Source organism: Barbatula barbatula (genome assembly GCF_947034865.1).
Source record: "Barbatula barbatula genome assembly, chromosome: 7".
Taxonomy (NCBI): domain Eukaryota; kingdom Metazoa; phylum Chordata; class Actinopteri; order Cypriniformes; family Nemacheilidae; genus Barbatula; species Barbatula barbatula.
The window spans coordinates 24,303,951-24,320,913 of NC_136770.1; the positions used below are offsets into that span (position 1 = coordinate 24,303,951).

At 38.9% G+C, this 16,963-nt stretch overlaps 1 protein-coding gene across 9 annotated transcripts in view; it reads left to right on the forward strand.

Moving 5' to 3' along the window:
* Window positions 1-13,807, forward strand: part of tox2 (TOX high mobility group box family member 2) — an 84,850-nt gene extending 71,043 nt beyond the window's left edge. For all 9 annotated transcript variants that reach the window (XM_079460529.1, XM_079460530.1, XM_079460528.1 and 6 more), the window contains 4 exons: window positions 5,186-5,266; window positions 8,551-8,937; window positions 10,299-10,435; window positions 11,916-13,807. In XM_079460529.1, coding sequence (XP_079316655.1) covers window positions 5,186-5,266; window positions 8,551-8,937; window positions 10,299-10,435; window positions 11,916-11,958 — 648 coding nt within the window. In that variant the 3' untranslated portion in view covers window positions 11,959-13,807. The remainder of the gene's footprint in view (window positions 1-5,185; window positions 5,267-8,550; window positions 8,938-10,298; window positions 10,436-11,915) is intronic.
* Window positions 13,808-16,963: the final 3,156 nt, after the last annotated feature.

A 16,963-nucleotide genomic window follows, 5' to 3' on the forward strand; every position in this document is an offset into this window, starting at 1 on the left:
GATGGATAAACAAAGAAACAAAGACATAGAGGTAGAGAGACAGACAGACTGATGAATAAACAGATAGATAGACAGATGGATAATCAAAGAAAGACAGACAGATAGATAGATAGATAGATAGATAAAGCTGTAGAGAGACAGGCCGACAGATGAATAAACAAAGAAAGACAGACAGACAGACAGACAAAGCTGTAGAGAGACAGACGGACAGATGAATAAACAAAGAGAGACAGACAGATGGATAAACAAAGAAAGACAGACAGACAGATAGATAGATAAAGCTGGGGAGAGACAGACCGACAGATGAATAAACAAAGAGAGACAGACAGGTAGACGAATAAACAAAGAGAGACAGACAGATGGATAAACAAAGAAAGACAGACAGACAGATAGATAGATAAAGCTGGGGAGAGACAGACAGATGGATAAACAAAGAAAGACAGACAGACAGATAGATAGATAAAGCTGGGGAGAGACAGACCGACAGATGAATAAACAAAGAGAGACAGACAGGTAGACGAATAAACAAAGAGAGACAGGCAGATGAATACAGAGGTAGATAGACAGACAGAACACAAGACAGATAGATGAATAAATAGACAGAAAGATAGATATAGAGATAGACAGATGGATAAATAAACAGACAGACAGGAGGATACAAATTTTAGAGTCGTTTTTTGTGCTGTTGTCTGAACATTATAAATTATTTTGTATGTTTTTGTGTGATTGAGAATAGGTGTGTGTGTGTGTGTGGACAAGTGAGTGTGTGTTTGTAATGAGGTTTGTGTAAACTGCTGTGTGTGTGTGTGTGTGTGTGTGATGGTGGCTGTATTTTTAGAATATCCTCCATAACACGCGGCTGCTATTGCATGTCAAATAAGAGCCACCTGCCTCCATGACAGAGTACAGCTCGCTCACCCCTTCACCACCTGATTTCTCTCTCTCTCTCTCTCTCTCTGCTGTGTCCTTTTATTTGCAGTTAATTTTTGCCTGCTTCACTCTCTCCTCTTCTCCATGAATCTTCATTTTGCCGCTGACACCCTTGAATGTGAATTCCTCATTTCCAGACCTCTTTTTATTTATATCTGTTGCCTGGTGATTCGATCATGCTCAGAATACGAGATTAGCCATCACCCAGCGCCCTTCAATTCCCCCTCAAGGACATCTGCTCTGCCAAATGTTATTGTTTGTGCATTTTAACCCTTCGTCCTCTGGAAGATATCGAGAAACGTCCATCTTTTGTTTGTTTTGGTAAAAAATTATTTCGTTCTTGAGTTTGTTTTCGTAGCATAATAAAGTTCGTCCTTGGGAAGTGGAGTCTGTTTATCTTTATCGGGGAAAGGTTTTTTGGAGAAAATATATCTTATCGTCTAGAGAGTTGAATTGATAGTATGTGCCTCAGATCTGGAGGTTCATAAGGACTCGTCTGTTTAATTTGGTTATTAGCGCTGGTTATGATCACATCGTTTCATGATGTCATCGTCTGAACATAACTACAAACATGATCACGATCCTGACCGTTCCAAACAATAGACACAACAATTATTGTCAAAAAATGGTCTTACTAAAAAATTACATGGTTCGATATTGAAAAGAAATCTTAAATTCGCAGTTCTTAATTTTTCCCTGTCTATCGCCATCTCTGTTTGAAACATAAAATGACACTTTACTTTATGTATTTATGGAGTTAATGTTGTTTATAAGTAAATGGAGGTGTTTTAAAGAATATTCAGATATTTATACTTGAAAGGAATCATGAAATATTGTAAAATTTAGTCTGGGTCAGAGTCATTATAGTTTTCTTTTCATTTTTATGACAAATTAATAAAAATTGTAATCAGCTTTTTTATTTTTTTATTTTTTTTCAGACAATCGTTTTGCGTTGAACCAAAACCTTAATAACTATAATAATAACTATAATTATCTTGCTCTGGTGTTTATGAGCACTATTGTTAATCCAATAATTTAAGGAAGATTGCCAAACGTAACATTTCAAGTATCTAGCGAGCGCATTGCGGGCCGTGGAGAAAAGCCGTCCCATTAGTGAATGATTGATAGACTTCTGCTCCAATAGATGACTGTCATTTCTGTTAGCGATGGCCCTGAGCCGTCACTCATATCAGTGATGAATATGTGAAATGATGTAGAACCGCCAGACAGAGAGAACGGGCGTAATTTCAGTCGCAGGTAATAACTAACATTTATTTACTGATTATAAAACCGTTCGACACTCAGTATGTGAAGATGTTCACAGAAAAAGTTTATCTTGGTTTCAGCAATATAATGATACGTTTACGATGTTTGGATGGTTGTATGTGCGTATATATAAGTGACAGCTGTCAAGAACACGTAATATTCACCCAATAACCCCCAAAAAAAGATGTAAACAGAAATGTTTAACACGGTTTCGTCGGGCACGTGTGCTGGCCTGCAGTTAACTTACGCTCTTTGTTTGGTTTTAATATAACAATTTAAATTTATATAAATATTAATTCACATACATATTTTATTGTATATTAATTGTATTCAATTATATTACAACTACTCAACAGTTATAGATTCTTTGCGGAGATCTTCCGGAAGTTAAGTTTGGGTCACATAACCTTATTAATGTTGTTGTTTATATTGCTTAACCTGTGTCCGTTCCGGCACTTACGAGAGAAACCACCTAGTCTTTGGAACCCACATTTTCCTCTCGGTTCCCCGCGTCAGCCGGTTTCACGCGTTAGTGTTTGCAGTAATTAACAGGTTATCAAACAAGAACATTTCATTAAGGTACAATTAGAGTCAATTCAGCGGGGGGCGACCGCCATGTCGTGATTAAGATTAGCAACACATGCTCTTTGGCACCAACACGCCTGTTACGTCTAATTCATAGTGCTCGCCTCTCTCTCTCTGACGGCTTCAATTGCTAATGAATCCGCTCACTTTGGAATAATTAGAAATCCTTAGGCATGGTAATTTATTTAAAAGCCGCTGTCTTTAGGGCCACTCATTAGTGAGGTTAAAATAATTTGAAACTAAAGATGCCGGGCTCTCGCTGGGAGTTCATTACCGCGAAAAGTCACGGCACCTCGTTCAATAGTTAACCTCCATCACAATGCAAACTCACATTAGCTGACAGCGTTGGCGTTTAATGTTACCGGCGGAGTCCATTGGGAAAACCATCCGTCTGTATGTTTGGTTTCTGGGAGTGTAGTTTGGGTTGTATGGATGTGTATTTAAGTATTAAGGACACAAATGAGAATGATGTGATTATCTGTTCTTCCTCGTGTGACTGTATGCGACTCTTTCTTAAGTGAAACACAAAAGATCTTTTGAGAAAAGTCTCGGTGGGTTTGTTTTCATACAATGGAAGTCAATGAGGTTCAATGTTGTTTGCTTATCATCGTTCTTTAAATGATCTTCTTTTGTGAGCTGAAGTAGAAAGAAAGTGGGTTTTTTTTTACGATTTTCGTGTTAAAAACCATCATCTTAGAAATAGCAATTCAATAGACACACTTCAGAAAATTTAGCAATACAACAAATGTAGATGGCTTATTTGGTCTTGTTAGCGATATTTGGTCAATGAGAAATGTTTGAGCAAAAATTGAGAAACGATCACATTTTTCATCTCCCCCGCGCCTGCAAGACAGAATTGAGACGGTAAAACATCTCATTTGTAACTTAGATTTCTGCAGGATCAGAACCAGGTTTCATTTTTTCTTCATTCGCAGTTGAACGCCGTTGCTTCGGTGTGACTGGAAGCAGCGTGTCGTATTTCTCCACCAATTTAAAGCATGTTTCCCGTCATCAGCTGAAATCATTCCGATGTCCGACCCACTTTCAGAGGGAATCGGCTGCACTTGTTGCCAGAAACCGCAATTCTGGGATGGTGGAATGATTGACAAGCAATTACATTAGCCTATGCCACAGCTGAGCGTTTCATTCACTTTGTTTCCATAGGCTGCGTTCCTCACTAAATTCTGTCTTCGTTTAAATTACGTCCTCCGTCCTTTCCATCCTCATTTTTCTGTTCCCTTTTGTGTCATGTCTTTGATGTGGGATATACTGACATACATCTACGAGTCTCGCTTCGATAGAAACCCAAAATGGATGCTCTGTGGATGTAGTTCATTCAGTTACTTTATGAAATGTGGGCATGCTGCTAAATTTGGCTCATCGTCCTATGAGAAACATTTCTTTACTTTAACATTTTCATTTATTATCTTGGACATCATTGAGATGCAACGGAGAGAAATGAAATCTCATCTGCGTCTCAGATATTACTCCTGAGAAAAAGAGTCAGAAATCTCACAGATGCGTTATTAGACTTCAACATAGACCACGTGTACATGGACAACAATAATCCGTTATGAACACTAAGAATACTGTGATTAAAAATGGACCATGTAAACAGAGCTTTATGATCAGCTTAATCCGTCTGAACTACTAAATAATCGTAGTAAACACAAATCGGTTTAAGACGGCTGGAGTACTCCTATTGTACACACCTTAATCGCAGTATTACCAGCGCGTAGGAACTTTCGCAGCCGTTTCGTTTTACGGCAAACAACAGGGATCAAAGCAAGAAAGCACATTTTGGGGCCGAACAGAAAACAAGAAAGATGCCAACGATTCTAGAAAATGAATAAAACACCAAAAACTGTTTGTGGTACCACGGCAAAGACGAACTGTTGATTCATGAAATTAAGGAGGGAACGTTGAACGGGGTCGCTTAGGGATGTAATGACGTATGCCATTAAACTATGTAGTGTAACGTGTCAAACTGGAACAAGGTATATTATTAAAGTAATCGTAATATTATCTTACTCAGAATAAAGCAAATAACTTAAACGTCCATGTAAACGTGGTCAATGTTGTCTAAGGGAGCTCAGATTCGTCAAGTCTGTATCAAAAGTCAATATTATTAAAGATCTCAATGTGAACTTTTCTCACCACACTTTCTCAAATCCAGATTATTTGACCCCTACAATCTACATTACAATCATTTCACCCCTCCAGAATCTTCATGTGTTTACACAATGTGTTTGGGAATGTATTGTACACGTATACCTTGTGTTTCTGACTTGAAATGTGTTGCTGGAGGTTTTACGTTGACTCTAGACAGGTACACAGATAAGGTTAAGTGTTTGCAGCAGAGTGTTTGTGTCTTTAATCGCTGTTGTGTTTTTTACCCTCGCAGGCATATAAGAGGAAAACAGAAGCGGCCAAGAAGGAGTACCTGAAGGCCCTGGCAGCGTACCGAGCCAGCCTGGTTTCCAAGGTAACTGGTCAGGTTCACGTCTGTGATATCTATGGGTCAGCAGTAATGTGGGAGGGGTAAACATGAGACTAAGATCTCAGAACACTCTCATGGGAAGAGCTATCAACACAACGTGTGTGCGTTCCCTCGAACATGTAAAGCAAATATTTACTCGTCGCACAACGACAGATCATATAAACCTTCAAGCACCAAAAATGTAAAGCATTAGTCTGCGTTCCAAAGATACGACGGGGATTAATCATTTATTATTTTTGGATCAAACCCAAAGCACTTGAACTATTCATCGCATAGTTGCCATACTATTGTATACGTGTCTTAAAATAAAACATCATTAGGTCAAAACCTTGTTGTTACGGTGATATTTATCTCTGTCACATTTCAGCGGCCGCTCCGTTGTTGATCTAATCTGTAAGATTGCAGAGCCGGCCTGCTTTTTATGCCATTACGCATGTGCGATCTATAAATCGATAGCGAATTTCTGAAGGGGCGTTTGACAGATTCAAATCAACACAATCTGTCGTTTCATTGCGTACGTTCATCTGCATAATAAAACGCACCGATTTCAAACCGCTAATTTAACATTCATTGTTTCGCTTTTCAAAAACGCAAATTGCATTTTCATGCTAAATACTCTCTCTCCTTCTCCATACCTCTCCATCTCGGCTCCTTGGACCAAAACAAGAGCGTTGATTAAGCCGTGAATACAGTATTCATCAACCTCAGAGTCTTTTATTAAACGCCTTTCTCGTCATTCATTGCGTATAATTAAATATTTCGTCAAAATCGGGATTTGGCAGATGCTGTGATTGATGTGTGAGTATTGAAAAGGAAGAAAATATGATAGAGAAAAGTGTTCCTCTACAGCTTGAAACACACACTTATGAAAGCAGAGCGACTCTTTTGAACCGTAAATGAGTTTTATTTAATGTATTTATTTTTGCTTTTGGAGGGGTGAGACTGAAGTTTGTGTGTTTAATCTTGTTTTCAGCGTGCACCTGCTGACGGTTTGTAACGTGATTGTTTTATCATTATGTGAAAGAAGTTTATAAACTTTTGTATGATGAAAAAATTTACTCGACTACCGAACAACATGCATAGAAATGCACTGGAAACCACTTAGGACGTCACAGCAACATTATAGCAACCCCTTTACAACACCTTGGCAATGTGTTTAAAACTTATGTAGCAACAGCATGGCAATGTTTTAAACTACTGAGAATGCCCTAGCAACAGCATAGCAACATACTGTTTTAAAAAGTACTGAGACTGCCTTAGCAATAGCGTAGCAATGTGTTTAAACCACTTAGGACCTCATGGCAACATCATAGTGACATGTTCTAAACTACTGAAATCACCTTAGAAACACCATAGCAACATAATGTATTCAAAACCACCGGGAATGCCTTAGAAACACCATAGCAACATAATGTATTCAAAACCACTGGGAATGCCTAAGTAACAGCATAGCAACGTGTTGTAAACTGCTGAAAATTTCTTAGCAACAGCATAGGAACTTGTTTAAAATGAATGGGAATGCCTTAGCAACAGCATAGGAACGAGTTTGAAACCACTGAGGACGCCTTAGCAACAGCATAGCAACATGTTTTAACTACTGAAAACACTTTAGTAACAGCATAGCAACAAACTGTATTAAAACCACTGAAAATGCCTTAGCAACAGCATAGCAACGTCTTTTAAACGGCTGTGAAGGTCTTAGCAACAGCATAGCAACCTCTTTTAAACGGCTGTGAAGGTCTTAGCAACAGCTTAGCAACGTCTTTTAAACGGCTGTGAATGTCTTAGCAACAGCATAGCAACGTCTTTTAAACGGCTGTGAAGGTCTTAGCAACAGCATAGCAACGTCTTTTAAACGGCTGTGAATGTCTTAGCAACAGCTTAGCAACGTGTTTAAAATGAATGTAAATCCCTTAGCAACGGCATGGCAACGTTTTAAACCTAATGAAAATATCGCCTGTTAAAACAGTGCGTTCTATATAGTATGAGTGGGAGAATGCAGACATTTCGAATATACTGCGACATATTAACAACAACCTATACATGAGTGTTGATAAAAACATCATTTAGTCATAATTTTACCTTTGAAATGTGACCGGTACTCAGCTCCCGTGGCATCATGGGATAGAGAAGTGTCCCTCACGAATCTCGGCGGAAGTAGTACACCATCCGGTTATTTCTCGACTACTGTTTTTTTGCATACTGAGGTTTCCGACATACTATCCATGACGCATTTTCGCCTACTATATAGTATGGAAGTAGGAGATTTGGGACGCGACGAATGTATTTAAAACCACTGAGAATTCCTTAGCGACAGCATAGCAACATGTTCTGAACTACTGAGAAGGCCTTGGCAACAAAATAGCAACTTGTTTGAAAGCATTAAGAATGCCTTAGTGACAGCATAGCAACCGCCCATGATACCCTAGCAACAGGCGGTGGCAGTACATATTTCAAGCGAGAGAGAATGCTGAGATTTTCTTCAGACAATGCAAAGATGTTTTTGTTGTTTAGAGTTCTTCTGATGTACGAGGTGTGTAATGATGTGTGGTTAAGACGCTCCGCTCAAGGTTTTAAAGTAAATGATGTTCATGTTCTGGACATCCTCCATGTTCACTTGTTTAATGTAAAAGAGAAATGTTTGAAAAGCAGATGTTCTTTCATAAACACACACAGCGACTCGCTCGTTCTCCGCTCATCTTCATCCTCGTGTTTAATGCTGATGGATCTTCATCTGGATGAATATGAGACGTGAGTTTGACGCTGATGAACTCGGCCGGCTTTCCGTCACGCGTGACATTTGACAAACATATTGCCATTTACAACGTGTGCGTCCCTACGCAGCCGTAATGAAACAATACGTCGCTATAAGCGCTCTCTCTTGATTTGACAAATGACGGAAAGATGTGTTTGTGCCATCACTAACATTCAAATGTTCCATCTCACAGAGTCCTCAGTTGTTTTTTCTCAAATGTTTATCTTTATGGAAGAAAAGAAAATAGACACGAATTAGTCAGTTGTTGTCGCGATGTACTTTTGCTCAGAGATCGCTCTTTCATAGGAGTCATTTATAGTCTCAAAATGTTGTAGGATAAAACTAAATGAATGAGAGTGTGATTGTTAAAACACACGGAGAGTTTGGAGGTGTAAAACGATGCTCGGTAATATCTGAGACACACGTGAGACTTGAGCAGAAGTCTCCGTTAAATCTCACTGATGTTCAGGAGAAATAATTGAGGGAAATATTGTCTCTCTCTTTCATCTTTCAGAGCTACAATGATCCGGTGGAGAGTAAAAGCAGTCAGTCCGGTCAGCCCTCGTCTCACATGATGCCCCCCAACGCTTCCCTGTACAGCGTCCCGCCGCAGCCCTCCTCCCCGTACCTGGGCCCCAGCCCCTTCCCCCTCTCAGACCTCCAGAGTTACGCCGCGGGGGCTCCCAGACACGGCCTGCCCCGGTCGGCCATGCTGCCCGCGCTCAGTGCCTCCCCCCCAGCGTCCTTTCAGATCAGCCCCCCTCTCCACCAGCAGCTCTCCCTGCACCAGGGCTCCCTCCTCAACCAGCCAATCCGCATGCAACAGGTCCAGTCGCAGCCAATCATCTCTCACCAGATGGGTCTCCAGGCTCCGCTCCACTCTCCACCCCCAGGACAGCAGGTTAGTGTGCATGATGGTAAACGCCACAAGTGCTCGATTAACACTTACTGTTTCTAGAATACGTCAATGTTTTGCATGCGTTGAGGCGCATGTTTTATTCTGTGTAAACCTTGTGATCTTTTTTCTGTACGTTTTGGGACTTTATTTGGGTTCTATCTACAACGTCAAATTGGGATGCAAACATGTTGAAGCTCAAAATCTCAAATGAATGCAGATAGGACCTTAGAATCGCACGGTGGCGAAATGGCCATAATGCAATGCGCTTGGGTTTACTTTCCATTTCCAAAATGACAATTGAAAGCAAGTTTAAAAGCTGCAATTAATAACATTTTCGCAAACGTTTGTTATTGAGTACATAACATTTTTTATTATTGAAATTGTTATTGAATACAAACAATATTGTTCGATTATGTTTTCCGACCCAAGTTCACAACGGTATAATCGTAATGATTTATACATCGACAAATGTCTATTTAACATCAACGTGTAAAGAAAATGTGTTAAGTACGTAAAGTAACCTGCAATCTTGTTTCAAACAGAGATGACGATAGAGAGTCAAAAGTAATGCATTGCATCTTAAAAAACGTAACTCTTTTATATCGTAGTTTTAATAAAAAAATCGAATTCAAATCCTAAATATATTACCTTATTTCTTGACGCCACTGGACTGAAATAAACATTCAGCATGAGGTCATGTGACAAATATTTATTCCTGCATACTGCACACTTCAGATACTTCAGATCTGGAAAAAGTAGACAGTATTCTTTGTGTACACTGCAGTATGCATTGAGAAGTACACTAGTATTGCACTCATATTCCTCATTGCGTACTGTATGGAGTATACTGTAAAGTGAACAGTATGCAGTAAAGCAATAGGCAATATTTCACCGTGGTGATCTTTTCTCCTGCAAATAACTTTTACCAATCTGTTCTTCATTCGTTTTTAGGATAATTTGATATTAAAAGCAGTGTGAACAATCTAAGTTGCGAGTGTTTTAAGTGTTAAATAAACTAGAGAACGGTAAATGAAGGACGGGTCGTGGCACGCGTACAGTTTGCGGCCGCGGTGTTCAGCAAAATGAGCCGAAGTGAGAAGCGGGGTGGAGGATGTGTTGTTTTAAAGGTGTCATCTCTACCAGAAGACATGTTGTGTGTGAAGGCGAGTGAAAGAGGTTTTGATTTTCCAAACCGCCGTCGGTGTTTAGCACTTTTTCTGCAGCGTTGTAATACAGCAAAACCCAAAAAAGAGCAATTATGTTAACTTGTAAACAAGAATAAGATATCACTCTTGGTAGTTGCGTATGACAAGGTCACATGCACTGGAGTTTGTGTCTGACGTTTTGTATTTTCTCTCTTTCAGGGATTTTCTCACTTACAGTCCGAGTATCAGAAAAGTGTGGGGGGGTCTCAGTCTCCAGGGGCTCCGAACCCGGTGGGTCAGAATCCGGAGTGGGACGGCGAGTATTGCAACCGGGAATGCAGTGGAAACCACTGCAGGTAAAACTGGATGTGCGTTGTGATGTAAACATGTGTTACTCAGTAACAGGATGTGTGGATTCATAGCTGTGTCATATTTTATTGTGTACTATAGCAGTGCGTTCAAAACTAAAACATACGATAAAAACGCTGAAGGAACAGTTCAGCTAAAAATTCAATATGATTTCATTTGCTTTTATTGTTCAAACCTGTATGACTTTCTTCTGTCTGCGGTGCGCATGAGGAGGCGCAGTATGTGAAATAATGTTCACCCTGCAATTATAAAGACAAAGTCGCATATGTTCAGAAGATGCCAAGATCGAAGATAAAACAAAAACACCTTCAAAGTATTGAAACCGTGGTGCCACAACATACTGGTATTGACAATAAGTGTGGCATTGAAATCGTGTTAAAGATAAAACTGGGATATAAATCATTTCTCTGCCCTACTACACTCATACTTTTTGTGTGATAAATTGGCTTAAAAAAGGAAAGAAAAATATTGATAGCCGTATATTTATTTGTATAAAGTACAAATTGTGGGAATTGTATAAACAATTCAATAGACGTTGTGATAATCGAAGCAGTATTTCACACAACTCGACACGTTTGTCACATACGACGATATATATATATACAACCTGTACTAACATGTTCTAGTTCACTCTTGAGACTTTTGCAAACACTACCTTTGAAATAATATATTTATTTAAAACTAAGACTAAAATATATCTCATTTTAAAAACATGTGTGGATGAAACTAAATTTTCAACAGATTTATTTTGAAACTAAGCACCATTTGGTTGTCGTGTGCCATGTGAAAAGGACCACAAGTGAGAATTCTGCGTACTGAAGAGTTAAAGTTTATTTCTAGTTTTATTTAATTAATGCTTTTGTTGATTTGTTTATTTTTTATATTGCTTTATACGTTAATTATTTTGTATTAGTTAAGTTAAGTTTATTTCAAACACTAGTTTGACTGATATTTGATTTGATTTTAAGAAACAGAAAGCTTTCAATAACTTTAAGTGAAGGCTATAGATGCCATCCACACAGAGACGCGATCAGCTGTATACGTAAAGATTTTGTATCGTATTGCCGTTTCGTCCACACGGATCCAGCGTTTTTGGGAGCCTGAAACCATCATTTCTTTAAAACGGGTGAACACATCTGAAAACCTTTTCGCTTGTTCTGCCTATACATATATATTTTGAAACGATGAGGTCATCACCCCAGCGCATGCTCCAAATCTTCTTCTCCGTTTTAGTGTATCTGTGTGGCAGAATTACAGTGCCACACACAGCTTTGGCGTTTACACTACATCGCTTTAAGGCGGTTTCGTGTGTACGCAGATATTTCTTGAGACGACGCCGTGAAAAGGAAAAGATCATATAGGGATGGCGTCGTGTGGATGGAACCATAGTTTGAATGAGTAAAGGATGATATTTCAGGTGAACTGTGCCTTTACAGTTTCTTGACGATTGTGTGTTTGTCTTTGCAGTGGCAGTATGATAGGCAGGGACAAGCCACTCTACCTCACTTGAAGAAAAACAAGGAGACCAGATGCACCAACACCAGGGAGTCCCCCCACCAACCCACCACTCCTCCCAGACACCATCAGTTTAACCTCTGTGTCATTTTTCATTGGTTTTTAGAGGGATGTGTGTGTGTGTGTGTGTGTGTGTGCGTTCTGAAGACTACTAGCGATTCTTTCATTTTTGCCAAGCACTTAAAAATGTACAGGCCTCTCTGTCAGAGACCCATCCTGTCTCTGAATACAGCTAAAAGAAAAACACACACAAAAGAACGTGTATATAAGAAAAACAAATGGAAAAAATATCAAACTACCATTAAACCGGCCCTCAGGGCACATGAGCTTTAATGAAAACATGAGGACAAACTCTCCTCAGTCTCAGTTACTTCTCCTTCTCGTCTCATTATTTTTCCGTTGCTCTTTTATTTATTTCCCGCTTGCGACATTGCGCTTTTCTGTCTCAGTAACGCTCTTCCGAGAGCGATGTGTTAATGCTCACCTGATGCTCTGTGAATTTTAGTAGGAAGGGTAAAAAATAGAGGAGAAATAAGTCGACTTCTTTTGTAATTTAAAGGCCGGTGTTGGTCTTTACTGCTCTGTCACAGTGTGATTGTAAATATCACTTTTTTGGGGGTCAGATTTGGAAGACGAAGTCCAGATATTTTTTCTTCTTTAATATGACTTAAAACTCATTGATTTGTATTTTAAATGGTATTTTGTGAATGCGTGCGAGGGTGAATGTGTTTGCGTGTTGTGTAGCTGAGCGGCCTGTGGTATCCGAAGAGCATTTCCACACGTACAAAATCTTGCATTAAAATCTGTGCGCGCTGGTGTGAGAGAATAAAGAAAGATGGATGACTAAAGCCATGACAAACTACATGACCCGGCTCTCCGTTTAGGATCCCCGTTTTCCCGAGAATGTTCGCGACCAAAATTTTGATTGAATTAAACAAACATTTTGCTCTCAGGTTTTAATGGCGACGGATAAAAGCGTAATCGCTCGGAAGGCCTGAGGACAGAAAACACATTAGCGCCATGCGAGGGCTAATCGTGTCATGCTTGTTTTCGGTCCTCAAGGGGGCGATAGAGCGACCTTCACATGTCTGCGTCAATGGATAGTATTTTAGTAGCTAGCTGTTAAACTGACTTTAGCTACCTTGCACATGGAGATTCTCTTCGGACTGATCTGACGTGACGTCAAGCACACACGATATCTCAGTATTTCTGTTGAAATCCGGGTCATTTCTTTTGTCTTGACTGACGTTAAATCTACCGACATGACATAAAGGGAAACAATGATGTTCTCTATGTGAGATTTTACAGCACACAGTAAAACAACAGTGGGTCTATAGTTTTCTAGTAGCCTTTGCTAGATGTTCAATTGTGTTGATTTCATCTTTTGAGTTTTGTGGGAAAATCGAAATGCATTCGATCATTTAGTCAAACGTTTTATTTGAATCTTTTTTCTACTGTAGCATACGATTTTTAGTTGAATAAAAAGAAAAACTTCTAAGACATTTCAGTTGTACACAAACCTGCCAGTTGTAGTTATTTTATTTGTAAAGTCAGCAATGATAACTATTTAAAAGAAATGTTATCAGCGAGTCGCCCATCGGTTAATATTTAATAATGTTTAACAGGTTTTTATTTATGAACAAAATGAGATCGGGTTTGCTTATATCTACAATATTTGAATTCTATTGTTTTTTTTTTCTTTTTGTTGTTGAAGATGATGAAGACGATTGCTATTTTTTATTTACCTTTTGAACGCTGGTTCTTCTTTCATTGCCAGCCAGGTCATTTTTGTGTCACTATGCCTTTTTGTTTCTTTTTGTCGGTAATAAAAATGTTAAATGAGAGAGTCGTGGTTGTTTTTTATTGATGTACATTTGAAGAATTTAGTGTTTTGTTCAGTGACACAAAGCGTGTGACCTCACATCGCATGCTTTTTCATGTTCTTTCTCACAGTATAACCACATTTATAACATTTCCCAAATGTTCCTTTTTCACAAGCAGTTCACAGTAAAAGTGCCTCGCTTCGCTCCATTTGTATGTTTAATTCATATCGTGGCAGGCATTTCTGCCAGGGTTGAATTGGCAAATAGATCATTATTGAACAATTGGAAAACCGAAGCTGCCAGAACGTGCAATGACACACATTATGGGGAACCTGGGTTATACATTCCTAATGAAACACACCATGATGGATAGAACGGCGGTGTTGAAGTGCGTGTGCCAGCGTGTACATGTGTGTTTTACAATAAAGCAACATGCAATTTGTGAAACAGATTCTAACGCCTGAATCCTAAAATCTTCACAGTGTCTCAACCGTTTCTCTAAATAAGACCCAGCATGCCTCACAGATGTCTCCTGGTGTTTTTCTGAGATCTCAACTCTTCCTCAATTTGTACTCGCACATACTAAAGTCTCAATATGAACAATCTGAATAAGAAAATGAAGAATCAAATGAAGAAATGATCAGATCCTTTCGAAACACATCAGCTCTTGCCGTATAGAAACACTTGACTTTGTTACTCCCATTTGTATGTTTGTCAAGGAATTTGAATACGGTCTCGTGAGCTATAAAGGAGCAACATATGAGCAATAAAATATCAAGATGCATCTTCTCTTAACTCTTGCACATGTGCATACGTTTTCATGTAACGCTGCATCACACTTTATTATATAAAGGAGGTTCTGTGATGCCAACCGGAGTGCTTAACTGTCCAGTTTAAGGATTTTTTGGAGTAACATGCACAATAAGACCAGCAATGTGTATTTAGTAAAAAATCTGATTTCCATTAACGTATTTCAATTGAAAAATACGGCCTGTACTGTTTTCCGTCACGTTCGACTTAGATTAATGGACTTAAAGATGTGAACGCCGGCCTGCGAGGGCAAAGCAAGGAGACAGTTTATGACCTGCTACACGGAAACTTTCCACTGGTGCGGTTGAAGCTTTGTGGTACAACGTGCACTGAACAGACTTTGACAGGAGCTTTTTTCTTTCAGTTTCTTGTCAATTTCTGTCCCTTTGATGTTGCGCATGTAACGTTCGTACCACCGTTTCCATGTCAACATTTTTAGCTAATGAGACCACAAGTGTTACTGGTCTGAGGTTCTTTAACAGAGGAGGTTAGTTCTGTTCTTTCCTCCTACTTTTGTCTTAGACGGGTCTTTTGTTACAGAAGAGAGAGAGAGGAAACGTGGGCGGATTTGACAAGAAAACAGTTTCCGTTTTTCTCTTTTATAACAGGTTTGCTTTTTCTTTTTTATGCCTTTTTATTTGAATTCATCAGGTTCTGCAGAATGAAAAGTTTTAGGAAAGAGAATTGTGCAACCCAAGCCGTAACAAACCTGTCCTGAGCTTTAGACACGTTTTCATCATTTAAAAGTCAAAATGTTGTTTTGACATTATGTGTCATCAGTCGCATCCCTTTCATTTCCATATTAGAGCTTTTTAGTTCTTTGTCATTCAAATTGAATTCTGCATTATATTTATCCATAATCAGGAAAAGTAAAAACGTATTTTGTTGCGTTGAAGAACATGTCGGCTTATTGATCACATCATACAGTATTGCAAACAGTGTTTCATCTGTTACAGAAAAACTTTTTCCTTTTGATATTAAAAACATAATTTTGTTTTTTGTGGATTAACTCTTTTTTGGGGGGGAACATCCATTCCTAACAGAGGACAAGTGGTCTGTGCTTTTCAAGGATCTGGTCATCATGAATAACATGGGTGTGAATGATATGAAACATCAAGTACATTTCTGCACCTTTTATCAGTCCTGGTTCTCCATCTGAATGTACTGTAACATCATAATCACATCTCGATGTCCAGATCGTGTCTCTGATAACGTCGTGCGAAAGTGTTTTCCCTGCACGAGAGGAAAGCGTTTCAACTTACTGACTTTTTCTTCATGGTGTCACCGATGGCTTTTACCTGCCCACATGTACCCAGAGAAACCACCAGTGCGGCTGTCCTCGTAACGAAATAACAGACGCCTTCCAGAACGTTGACTCTTTGGTAACTGACGAGTGAGTCAAACCTCCAACGCAAAACTGACGCTTCTCACAGTTTGTCACAACGCCCTGAAGCCAACGTCAAAGGTTACAGAGGTCAGTTACTTGAAGGAGCGTGTGAATTTCACACACACAAGTGTTCATGGAATCAGGAGATGTTTGCTCTAATAAAAAAGATCACTAAATGATGATCGCTTTAAACCAAGATAAACAGGAAATGTTTTTTGATAAACAGGATGTTATTAAGTGTAACTTGTGATTTGAGTACCTGCAAGTGACGTCACTCAGAGATACGTCAGACTTGTTTAGCAAACTGAATTTTAAAGGAACACTGAAGAAACGTATATTTGCTTTAAAGCAGCAATCTGTAACAATCTGAATGTTATTCATGATGACCCGGTCCTGTAGATTCATCCTCTACATCTGTTTAAAACACATTTTAAAGCTTACTTTACTTATCTTTACATGGTAGTGGCATCAAACTTGCACAAATCAATCCAACGGGACAGAAACTTATAAATCATTACTTTAAGCGTACCATTGTAAATCAGGGCAAAATAAGGAAACAAATTTAACACTTTTTCATGTGTTTGCAATAATTACATTTATTTATTTTTAACCAAAATCTATTTCACCTTTACTGACCATTTGTAAATAGGTTCAGGGGTCATGTTTTTGCATTATTTTAATCTGTGCAGTGAAGGTTCTTGTGTCACACTGAAGGGATCTGCTTGTACATTATCCTGCTTATTACACGACTACTTGCCATGTGAGAAAAAAACTGGACGTGAATTGTGAATTTGAAATATTTGATGAGCTTATTTTTAGCGTATACAGAACCTTCAACGAGGAAGAGCCGTTTACTTTCCGTTTTAAGGTAAAAAACGACATTCAAATGTCACGAACATGCAATCATTTGTAAATATAATGTCATATATGTTATTAAAAGACACATTTATATACAATTTTGTGTTATATTCAACTGTACC